At 39.0% G+C, this 12,895-nt stretch overlaps 1 protein-coding gene across 1 annotated transcript in view; it reads left to right on the forward strand.

Moving 5' to 3' along the window:
* The window catches only part of LOC118407056 (protein FAM193B-like), an 8,851-nt gene extending 2,294 nt beyond the window's left edge, over positions 1–6,557 (forward strand). Inside the window, exons 3-8 of the mRNA XM_035807473.1 lie at positions 699–804; positions 1,081–1,117; positions 1,680–1,738; positions 2,554–2,608; positions 3,134–3,279; positions 5,364–6,557. Of these exons, the coding sequence (XP_035663366.1) occupies positions 699–804; positions 1,081–1,117; positions 1,680–1,738; positions 2,554–2,608; positions 3,134–3,279; positions 5,364–5,976 (1,016 nt within the window). The 3' untranslated portion in view covers positions 5,977–6,557. The remainder of the gene's footprint in view (positions 1–698; positions 805–1,080; positions 1,118–1,679; positions 1,739–2,553; positions 2,609–3,133; positions 3,280–5,363) is intronic.
* Positions 6,558–12,895: the final 6,338 nt, after the last annotated feature.

Below are 12,895 nucleotides of genomic sequence, written 5' to 3' on the forward strand. Positions count from 1 at the left end.
TGCTGTTTGATTCTTACAGACATTTACTCTTAAGTTATGACTGACATAACCAGAGGGAAATTTAGAATTTCTACATAAAATGTGCAGATTGAGACGCTAGACACAGGCAAAAAAAATATTGTGATTACATAATCAAGACAAAGTATGCATTATTCATTGACGACTTTTTCATTTTGCAGAAGTTATGCATTTGCTACAGCTGAGCAAATAGTTGTTATGATCACACAAAAACCCTACAAATCATTACAAGAAAATTCTTCAAGAGCCTTCAATGCAAAGATAAAAATCTGAACAACTTGCGTCAATAGGTAATAAAATACAGGATAATCAACTGACAAAATCTATACAAATTCAACACTATTTGCATAATCAAGAAGAAACCAAATCACGCCAGAAATCAAATCACACCATATATAACTAAGGTTGATGATACATTGTTCAAATTAGTACAGTCAAACCTCTACAGAGGGGCCACCTGTCCATAGTGGCCACTTTTTGTTGGTCCCCTGGGTATTTTATCTAGAAGTTGCCACCTCTATACAGAGGCCACCTGTCTATAGTGGCCAAATTTGTCCGGTCCCTTGAGTGGCCGCTATAGACAGGTTTGACTGTATATACCTTACTGATGTGTTAAAACGATCATTCTTGTTGTCCTTCTATTTACTGAAAAATGACCGTTGCTGTTGTGCTCTTGATAGAATGCGTAGTTGTGTTTCCCGACAATGGAGCAGTGGTCCTGACTCTGCAGATTATCACTGGAGTTCTGTCTTGTTTGGTCGTCGTGTTGAGTGCTTTTCTTCTGAGGTACGTGTTAGAGTAGCTTTATGATACCGAAGACAGTGTCATAAGGCTCTGTATCTTTTAGTATAATGCTAAACTCTCTTCTAACACAAATGTTGTTTTTCACGTCTATTGCGTTAAATGTGCGTATAAGATAACAGGCTTGTATATTGTGAATTACGTATATCAGAATGTATATAATATATTACGTAGTTAAACATTCACCTGTTGAATATTCACTGGTTAACCCTCGCATTGTTTTGTACTCCTTGTAAATTTGGTTTATATTTTTCCATAAAGGAACCGTCTACGCTGCTTAAAGACCATACAGACCAAGGTAAGGGACCAATATATTATGAGTGTAGTTGCAAGTTTGGCAGTATAGTTCGATCACTGATCAATGAAGTTTAATGGTAGAAGAGTGGCCTTTTTGCATTTTGTACCATGTATGTTTATTTGAGTATATAGACTTATAGACTTATAAGACTCAAGGTCTTTAAACAATGTAAACTGTATCTCTGTTATATACTTTGTCTGGTCATTGCCTCTTCCCTCATGACCTCAATGAAAAGCGGCTTGCAGGAATAAACAAAATCTTCAAATCTTTATTCGTCAAAACTTTTCATGTTACGTATTTCATTATGCTACACAATTCTATTAATAATTCCATCGTCTACACTGTACTGTCAGGTTTTAAGATTAGTTAACGACTACTTTCTACTCTCGTTTCTACTGTTCATAGGTATATCTCACGATATAAGAAAGGTTCAATAATTGTAGTTTGGTTGTAACGACTAATAAACATCTAGTATATGGTGGTATATATTGTATGTACATTTCAGGAACACAACAGACGGTAACTATTCAATATTTCTAAGTCTATACTTCTTACATTTTAGAGGGCAAGGTCAACAGCCAGCATCCATCCAGAAGTTCCCGTGGACCCAAAACCAAAGAAGTACGTACATTCCTTCAACGTAGTTATTCATTATTATCATCGATCAATAATTATCTGAAATCACACCCCTCCTTTTGTGTGGACTGTGTTGTTACCAATATCACCAAACATCTGAACGGTGTCTGAGGTGTATAGTTACTGGGTAATAGATTCAATACCAATAACAGAATAAAGAAGGGAAGCACAAAGCGATGGTATCTTGGTTATATTAAGGACAAAAAAAATACAGGTATCAAATACACGATTAGCGTGGCGTTCCCTATATGATATTGTTTATTGATTTATAAGACATATTAAAAGTCTGCGACAAACTTGTAATAGTCTTACAGCCTTCAGTTAAGTTTTACGATCATGAGACGTCTAGATTGAGGTATGTGAGGTAGTGTTCCTGTCCTTGGTGCTGAATTCCGCCCATATTAACTATGCCTTACTCCCTGTTTTACTGGAACCAAATACTGTCACGAATAGAGCTTAACACATAGCAACTGGAATATACAGTAAGGCATATTGGTCATAGTATTGGCCATCATACCTGTCCTTGGTGCTGAACGATTCCATAGACAAATACAGGCAATACATTTTCCTTGCCTACAGAATTTAACTTAGCTATTTCCTTCAGTTAACGTAGTAAAAGATTTTCAAAATGAAATCAATTCAGTGTGTAAGGAAGGGCATGAGCTTGAATACAAAAAGATAAAACACCGTGTATGTAACCTGTTTGCTAGCCACGTTACGATGAAACGTAGCTAAATGTATGTATAAAGCGTCAGAGAAGTATGCAATTACACATAGTTAAATGTGTTTTTCATATTTAGGAACGAAGACACAGGGGTGTTGATACCAGCACAGCTGCCTGTACGGCTTCATCAGGTTTGTAATACCTTAACGTTATGCTTGCAGACATCACAATTGCCCTCTATATTTTTTAAAGGTGTTCTGTTTTTACATCTTATCATGTGAAGTTACGCCTTTCCTAAGACTGCCATGCATTATTTGATGTTTGATATGTCATAACAAATGTTACCGTTGTATCCTTCAACTACATCAACCAGCCAGACATCAAATACTTACATTGCGTATCATAGCAAGCTTTGTGGACACGATAAAAAGGACAGTAACTTTCATATAATGGCATGATTATTGACATAATTGTTGAAGATGGCGCACGTTTAGGCAGAGTATGCGAGAGATCCTAACGTTTAAGGAATTTTACGGCAGATATTTATTTCACTAAATTGCACACATGAAAATGCATATCTGAAGACCAGATAACAACAATCATTATGATAACTATATAACGATGCTCAAGGTACATGTAGGTTACAAGAGTAACCCCTTGTCCTTCTAATCAAAGATAGGGTCCGATATTAATACATACCACATAATTTTGTTCAGGTTTTGGACAGAAATGAACCACCAATGCCACCCAACAACACGGAGCCGGTCTACCATTATATCAACGAACAACCTACCCATACCCCACCTGCTTCTTCGGGACCTATACGGAAACCATTACCAGCGCCTAACATTGGACTGAATGGGTACAGTATATACACATCTTTATATCTAGTTAACAGTTTGACTATCATGTATCAGTAGCACCTTAAACCCTATTCAGGCCGGGCTTTTTCGGTCATCCTGGAACTAAGAGGGGTGGCTTTAAAGTGGTTCTATTTGCTGGTACGGTGGAAAGGCTAGTCCCAGAAAGTGTCCGTATATGCAATAACGATTTAACTGAAAGAGTGTAGCTAAAGCCCCGGTCACAAGAATCGTACGATTGACTGCGATGGAGGTTTTATGCGCGGCATAAGCGCAGTACGTCGTAAGTCGGGGAAGAATCGGAAGCAATGGTTTAAATATATGAAGCCGTGGTCACAAGGATCGTAGTGCATCGTACGATGAGGTCATTAGAGCGTATTTGCGTCAATCGCAGGTAAATCATAGTAAATCGGGGAGCCTCCTATGACGAAAATGTTCAAAATTTCGCTATCGTCGTAAGATTTTATTTGCCCCCAAAGCAGACTTCATTACGGCAATTTTTGTCTACTGATGAGGTTTTAGATTTATGAATTTTTAGCATGTTGTGATGGTTTCAGTTTTCCCTGATATTGTCGATATTGACGAAAAGGGAAAATATATCAGTCGCAACTGCCACAATCTCAACCAGAGAACAGCGCGCCCCGCACAGGTGATGCAGACAATTGTTTGATCGCTTCATGCACGTGAGTTGATAATTAGATCAAATCTCAGCTCTCGTCGGTCTTGGGTCAGTTTACCATAATCGTAATAACCATGGGGACAACTCAAAAATAAAGGCAGGCTCTATGAGTCGGAAATATATATGATATAATGCTTATGATATGATTTTTGTATGATGGCATCTTTTTGTTGATAGCATATCATGATACAATATTCGAAAGAGCCTGACACGTAGAGCCGGCAAGCAGGCCGAGATAACCATACCAGTACTCACGCTTGATTTGAACTTTTGCTTGTAATACTCTTGTTATCATGGTCTTTTTTAATTTATTTTTACAGTTAAAGATATTATAGGAAGGTATTCAACAGCTAGATCTATGTCCACATTTTGTTGGTTAAAGAAGCACAAAAACGGTCAGACGGCTATACAGAAGAGACACAAGTGAAAAATCGTACGACGCTGGAAAAATTTTGAACATCATCCGATGCTCTGCGATGCTCTGCGATGGCTGATTTTGCTTACGATTTAGCTGCGATCCACTGTGATCATCGTGCGATAGGCGTAATATGCCATCGCAAGGACGTCGTACGATTCTTGTGACCGGGGCTTAACAGAATGTTAATGTCTGTGCTAAGTCTGCTGCTACAGTTGCAACATAGTAACAGCAACTACGTCAAATCGACGTCAAATATGACGTCAACATATTTAAGCTTCCAGGTGAGATCCCCTTCTTTCAGCAAATAACCCAAAGAACACAATTAGAATACATTGAAATGTTCCCATTTGATATTATTGTAAAAAAACAAATTACCAGGTAGACAGGTGAGGAATTTAGGGACAATGACCTTGTTTTACCTGAGCTGATTTACCATGAATTACCATGATTACATTGCGTTCTATTGACGTGAGGAAAAAGGTGTTTTTAGGAAGAAAACCTGGAAAATGCATTGTCAAAATGACATTAGCAAATCCATAAGATATGCCTGCAGAAAACCTTTGCTATGGCAAAAAGCATCAAAGTTCTTGAACAGTATGACATTGTTTTCAAATATATTTTAAGAAAAGTGACCAAGTTTGGTGGCTCCAGCGTAAGCCGTTCATTCTCTTTGTCCTTGTCAATCCAGCGACATTTTTGTATTTATATCGGTAAGAGCAATTGGTTAGAGTTTAAAACCTTTGTATCATTTATGATGATGACGATGATGATGTATCATTTAGAATTTAGTTTGTGCGTGAGTGTCATCAAATATCCTGTATTGTATGCATTTAGTTAACGATTTTGGAATTAACCAATTCTTAATTTAAAAACGTGAGTATTGTAAATGCGATGTCTTTACTATTGTGGTGACAGTCACATTGCTATTGCTGAATAAACAACTTTTTATCATTTTTTTTTCGAACACACTTCTCTTTACATCCTTTCAGGCCTCTGAAACATCCAGTTGATCAACTCACTTCAGCACAAAGGGACCATCATATGACAAGACCATCAGGGCCCCGTAGGGGGACACTTCCGCCACTACAGACTTCCCAGAATATTCCCCAACACGGGAAAGAGAAGAGGAAGAAAAGGAAACGGAGTCAAGTCCATCCCAAGCATTCGGAATGCAGGAGTGACCGTGATAGCGGGTTAGGGCATGACGACAGTCGGGGCTCCTTTACGGACACTCCAGGTCCGGACTCACCCAAATCTTGTCCGGACTCGCCTAAAACTTCGCCGGATTCACCTAAAGCTTGGTCGGACTCACCTAAAGCTTGGCCGGACTCACCTAAAGCTTGGTCAGACTCACCTAAAGCTTGGCCGGACTCTGCTAAAGCTCGACCGTACTCTCCTAAAGTCTGGCCAGATTCCCCAAAACTTTGGTCGAATTCCCCAAAAGTTCTACCTAATGACCATCAGACTTTGCCGGATGAAGATAGTGAGGTTTCAGACACGGAACAGGTAGATAATCACGAGGACATAGACTCGGACGCCAGGCCTGTGTACGAGTACGACACGGAAGCAACCACTGAGTATGGCTCGATGTTAAGCCTATAGATGTCCTGAACTAGACAATGCATTGTTACAAAACATTAGGCATTACTTTAGTATACTTTTGGTTTAAGTTCTGTTTAAGAAGGAACATAGACAACTGGCTAATTTGAAATAAAATAGAACGCGAGATTAATATTATAGATTGCACTTTGTTACGTAGAATCTAATTTCTGCATTTCAAATATTGCAGTCAGTAGAACCGTTACTATACAAAGAACGAACTTCTGTTTAAATCTCATTTACGGTTGAGCAATAGGTAGCATTGTTATACTATTATTGTGCTCCATGTACATTACTAAATTGGCCAAGTTGAAACCAGTACCTTTTTATATGTCATAATTATAAGCCCACCAAGATTTCTTTATGATAGGACTTACGTTAACTGAAATACAATGTTATCGGTGTACATAACAGAATGAAGAATTCTATGAAGCACATACTAAGCTTAATACATCGGAAATAATTAACTCCTACTGGCAGTTATCCTGTACATACGAAGACTACTGATCTGTGCTTACGCAACACGCATGTAAATAAAGCCCGGATGAAGTTTGCAATTAAAGTCATTTGTGGAAATTGCATTACGCAAAGTGGCATTACACATCATCATTTCAGTAACCAAATGTAAGTAACACAACCCAAAAAGACAAAAATCGTGATTGCTGTAAGGTATGGCCTGAATCTTGAAATCCCGATGCAAACTTGTAGTTGTAATGCCAGGGTACATGGGAGCAAAATATAGTTTGGTAAAAAAAATTGCCAAAAAACTCAATAAATCATTTTAAAGGCAGACATGAAAAAAAAATGAAGAAAAAAACCTTCCGCGGGTGAGTAGCCCACTATACCCTTTTGCTAAATGTCAGGTCACTCGATCCATGAACGACGGAGATGAATGGCTTTGAAGATTTGACAGGTGAAGAAGAAGAAACATTACGAATACAATATATGGTATGGCTGAAATATGATTAGATGGGCAGATGAACTACAAATGCCACCGGGTAATATTGAATGCTATTTCACAATGCGTATATCATGCAAGGATAAAGTAACCCATGTAGAGGGAAAAATAATACCTGTATGTCTATTAACATTGGCAGTATGACTGCGGAAACAAAAAGATGCCCTAGAGCAACACAAACTGTTTACTGACAGTAATCATGGACTGACGCAGACAACAACTGTGTTTGTGTCATCATTAGATAGACCAAATATCTGTCCGGTAAACATCTGCCCTGTTGTTGAATACCTCGATGCTGATTTCTGTCGTCAGTATAAGGAGCAAGAATGTAGCAGAACCTCATCAAAGACAGAGAGAGTGAGGGAAAACTGTGTCTGTGGCACATCAGAGGATGTCACAACGCTGAAACCTTTTGAACCCCACAATGGCGCAAGCTTGATACAAGTGCGGTGGGAGCGCGCCTTTGTCACTGTCGTCTGCGCCTCTCGCGTTGACTAAGTAGAAGTTTGTAGCCGGATGTTCGGCAATGGCAAAGAAGTTGTATCGTATTAGAGTCCACGTGCAGATGCCCTACATCGCCGTGGATGGCATTTTGGGGGGGGGGGGGGTCAGTAGGAAAATAACGAACAATACGTATAACAAATCCCCCATCTGTCTTACTATCAGATTAATACAACAGAGATTGAAATTAGCCATGGAACAGACGATTTAGCAGCAAAATACATGTAGCATCTTTAAAACTGCAGCTCTGAATGGCAAATGTACAGATGTTAGCACAGGCATGCGTCAACGAATCCATGTTTGTTTTATTGGACGTATAGTTTAAGACATAGTATTCCAGTGGCATGATTCTATCGTCAAGGAAAGTGGTGTAAGGTGTTCTTCTACAACATCGTGGCATGGCAAGGATCGAACCCGGTACCAATTGATTCTAATTCAAGCGATCTAACTGTTAGGCACAGCACAATATCCAAATAGTACAATAGAAAAACAGTTATTGACTGATTTTGATTAGACTTATCCATTCAATATAATTATAACTGAAAACCATAGCGCATAACATAACATAAGTGTATGATATGGTTGACCTACGTGCGTTGGATATGTAATGTTATACGTACTGAAACATGCGTTGACATGGTATCTTTATTATTCTGCCCTACTTAACTAAGCCGATTGACAATAAAGACTACTATTTTGTCCTACTTTACTAAGCCGATGAACAGCCAACCCTATTACTTTGCCCTACTTAACTAATGCTCACGGGCACCCTTACCTACATCAAGGAAGGCTCGTGCTGCGCATTGAAGCCATCAATTTTCACAAAAAGCCTTCATAGTCTTTCGGGAATGAATAACCTACTCTGACATGCGCCCTTTAATCATCCTTTGGTTTTAAATAGCAACTAGGGAGTTCACCAATAAGGTGGCTTTTCTTGTAATTAAGTGTAAATAGACGAACTTAAGAAGTCAGGTAACTACGAGAATGACCATACATTAGGGGTGACCAACTGAATTGTATTGATTGTTTTTTTAAAGAAGTAAAACTAAGATCTAGAAAAAGTTATTCAAGATAACAGTGATAAATTGTTCATGTCTCTGATGTATCACCAAGAGCAGTCAAAACTGGTCTCAACGATAACCCAAGTAACTGGGAAAATGATTGGTTGAGCTTGCTGGCCGGGGCACAAAAATCATATCAAAACGTAAGGTACACCCCAGACATTAATATACAAGATGACCACCGTCTAATAACTTCATATTGATATTATATAGATAAAGGTAAAGTTATATTTAATTAACCCATTGTGTCAGAGCTATCTTTGTGAAACAATGAAATGCGGCTTTTGGGTGAGTTGTCTGTTTCTAAAACAGCCACGAATGTGCTTCAAATTTTTCATCTTGCAAAGTGATCAACTTAGCATTTCAATACTACATTACATTAATAGTACGCTAAATTGATTTTACCTTGTTTCTGGGACAACGATTATGAATTTTGTCATTGATTGGGACGCGCTGTCTAAGAGTAAAAAGGACTGCAGGCTGGGTAAGACAGCTGGGTTGGGGTTGATTGGGACTCGCTGTCTAAAGGTGCGCTCCCACCGCACTTGTGTCAAGCTTGCGTCACTGCGGGGTTAGAAAGATACTCAGCGAATTTCAGAGATAAAGAACAAATTGTCTTTCTTTTTGTGTATTTTTTCGTCTTCTAAGTCATACTTTTACGTATTACGCAATATCTAAATTGTAAAAAATCGGAGAAAATAATAAAACAGTGACGCAGTGAATGAACCCCGCAGTGACGCAAGCTTGACACAAATGCGGTGGGTAAAATTGGCTGCAGGCTGGGTAAGACAGCTGGATTGGGCCGGGGTTGATTGGGAATCGCTGTCTAAGGATAAAAATGGGTGCAGGCCGGGTAAGACAGCTTGGTCGTAATGTAGAACTGGACGGGCCGTTTTAATGTAGCTTATGAATGGAGGTGATTGACTGCACTAGGTGGTTGGGCGGCGAGTATTAGTGCTAATCTGTAGATGTATGTCGCCTTGTTCATCGCTATTAGATGGATAGATCAGTCAATGGACTTAGAACTAGGTCAATCGGTCTGCCAATCGTCAGAACTGGTGCTGATAACAGTTCATTGTAGCCCCTTTACCCGCAAAACCGCGGCAGGAATCTTTGTCCGGTTCAGTACATTACTTACTTTCGGTACCCGTTTAGCCACATCCCCAAGAAGTTTAGAAGATGAGTAGCTTGCTGAATTGTACGACAAACGTAACCAGCAGTGACAGTTCGTTTGAGGATGTTTCGAACTCTTCGTGTTCCGAAGCGGTTGGTGTAGGGGCGGGAAAGATACCTGAACCACTGCCGATACCAATATCATGGGACAACTATGTGCCACCTGCCATCTTCGCTGTCATCTTTCTGGTTGGGATATCCGGCAATCCCTGGTGATCTATGTTGTGGCGTTCTTCCGCAAGATGCAGACCGTTACCAACTTTTACCTGTGCAACTTGGCCGTGACTGACTTGGCGTTTTTGGTCTGCTGTGTTCCTTTCACTGCCGCACATTACGCCATGCCGTCCTGGGTCTTCGGACAGCACATGTGCAGGATGGTCAACTACATGATGCAGGTAACCCCCTTATGTCGAAAACCAGCTCTATTACCAGACAGCACTTTATAATGTAAATGTCATAATCAATGGTATGGTCATTTCCAATCAAAACAATTTACTCATTTGCATTAGCTGTGTCTTAGCTTTGTTTCCCATTAGAATCCCAAATTGTCTTCAGCTTGACTTTGTCTTCATTGTTTTTATTGGAATCCAAATTGATTTCAGCTTGAAATTGTCTTACAATACAATATTTCGTATTGGACATCTAAAATTGTCTTCATTCATCATAGTTAGAGTATAAAAGACCTGTTTCTTCCAGATCACTTCAGTGTCACTGACGAAAACTGGTGGATGCCAGTTGTAACGTCTGACCGTTTCCAAAACCATATCCAGTTGCTTCAGTAATTGCTTTTTGGAAAGTAATTGCGTATTAAATACCTATGAAAATTCGAGGTGAGAATAATTTGTGTTGTACTACAGTTGAAAAACTTCAAAACCTATGAAAAGCCTATACTTTTTTTATTATATGTTCACAAATGTACTGTTGCACATAAGGCATGCCATGAAGATGCCTATACAAAGACAAATGTTTGAACAAAGCTCTTTGGTTATGAGTTAATTTGCATTGTCCATATCCCGCATTTAGGTAACGGTTCAGGCTACCTGCCTGACGCTAGCTGCCGTGAGTGTTGACCGGTACTGTGCCATAGTCCACCCGGTGACTTCCCTCATCTTCCGCCGAAAGCGCGTTGCCGTTGCTGGAAGCGTTATCATCTGGATCGGTGAGCTAAAAAGGATAGAAATTCTCCCAAAATAAGTGTAAATCTATTCCGAAAATGTATAATCGTGCGTTAGACGTTAAATCCGATTGTTGAATGAAACAGGAATCATGTTCATAAAAACAGAAAAATATACAGTGTCACCACTAACTATGTTTGAATGAAAATTAATAGCTTATGAGGTCTCGCTACAAAAGTAATGACCCCTTGGGCCACATTGAAAACACACATGATGTGTGATGTATCTTTGTTGTGAATAATAAACTGACCTGAACATGGCAAATTTTTCAGTCGCACAATTGAACTGACAGATTCAAAGATGGGACTGTATCGTGTAGAGCCGTCGTAACAACGGGTCATTGGGCCAAGATGTTCAGTGCTGTCGTACGACTGATCCAATGACCTTGGAAAAGCAATTTTGTTTCACCCAGGTGTTGAAATGGCTTCGATTGGGGAGGTAAAAGGAAGGAGTAGAATGGGTTCCTATCTTATAGTATTGACTAGACACATTGAATAATGTCAATCCACTGACTGTGGTACTACATTTCTCTTATGCAGTCTGTTCTTTGCAGTTGACCCTGTTGACATAAGTTATCAACAGAATTGCGATGAGAGCAATGTCACATCGTTATTGTCTGTTCAAGATGAAAAAGGGGTTCTAGTTTACTGAGGTATGGCTGCAATACAAAATATGACGGTCACATCACAAGATTTATTCACTTCAAGGGGGGTTTGTTCTAGCGTTAGAACTGTCTGTGCTTGAGAACCGATGACATTTAACAAGCACAAACAGCTGAGCACAAATATTTACATGGTCTATGATGACAACATTCCCATTATCTTTCACAGTAAAGTCTATTACTCTTCATCTACTTGTAATTAAACTACGACTGCTGGTAACCATTAGAGTAGAGATCCAACTAAAGATCGATGACATTCGACACAAGGTTGGACATCGCCTTCGAATTGTAATGGAACCATAATTACAGTTAGCTGTGCGTTATATTTATGTCAGTTAAAGGAAAATAGCCCGACATTTTACACAGCAAAAAAATCATGTAATATAAAGATTTGTGCATCTCATATTTGTAGCCATCATCATTTAATACAAAAAATAGCCGAAAATGACGGTTTGCTTTCATTGCCTTTTCTTAATGACGTATTAGATCATAATACTAGTACTTATTTGGTTATCTTCAACAATTAAAAAGAAAACGTCCATTGCATTTTTTCAAGTTTTCTTTGCTTTTCATTGATGAAGATTGTCTTTGTTCCCAATGTGAGCAGTCCTTAAGTTCTGACAACGTGTACCGCATTTGTCAGTAAATTCTGAACGGTGATTATGTAACTCAGCCCCTGTGTCCGTGCTCAATACCCCAGTAAAGCTTGTGATTACTATTGGGAGGTATTGACCTAAATTTGACAGAAGATAAGATAGGAAAAGCAATTGAAGAGTCACTCATGAGGAATCTATCAGTAGGCGTTCTTTAAATGTCAATGTACTGTGACGTTAATCATCATCAGCAAAGTACAGCTGGCAATAGAAAGATAACGCTTGCAAGCATGAATGCGGTATGTTTAACTTCACGTGGTGAGCACTAACAGTTATCTACTTACTTTACATTTCTATCTACAGAAGGGCAAGCAGTTCTAATTGCAGATGTTAAAACAGGACAAGTGAAGAAGGGTCATATGTTCATGGTTTTTGACCTGCAGATAATTTTCAGACCAATGTTATAGCATGATCATCCAAATTAGGATATGATTTGCATGATCATGCAAATTAGTTTGATGAATTAGAAAGACATTTTAATTGTGCTAAGGACCCCTTTCCACTACATGACGATCGCGCTGTGCTCTCACTGCGACCTAAATAGGATATGCTAAACCTTCGCTTTCCCACAAGGTACGAGATGTTAAAGTGTGAATAAGAGGACACCAAAATACACAAAGTCTAAAAAAATATTTGTTTCTTTTCTATACAATACGTTTAACGATCTGTCAAATTTTAGATCGCAGAGAGAGCTCGGATTTTTATAATTTAGATACTGCGTATCGTTAAAGAGATTCATT

The sequence above is a fragment of the Branchiostoma floridae genome, chromosome 19 (assembly GCF_000003815.2).
Source record: "Branchiostoma floridae strain S238N-H82 chromosome 19, Bfl_VNyyK, whole genome shotgun sequence".
NCBI lineage: Eukaryota > Metazoa > Chordata > Leptocardii > Amphioxiformes > Branchiostomatidae > Branchiostoma > Branchiostoma floridae.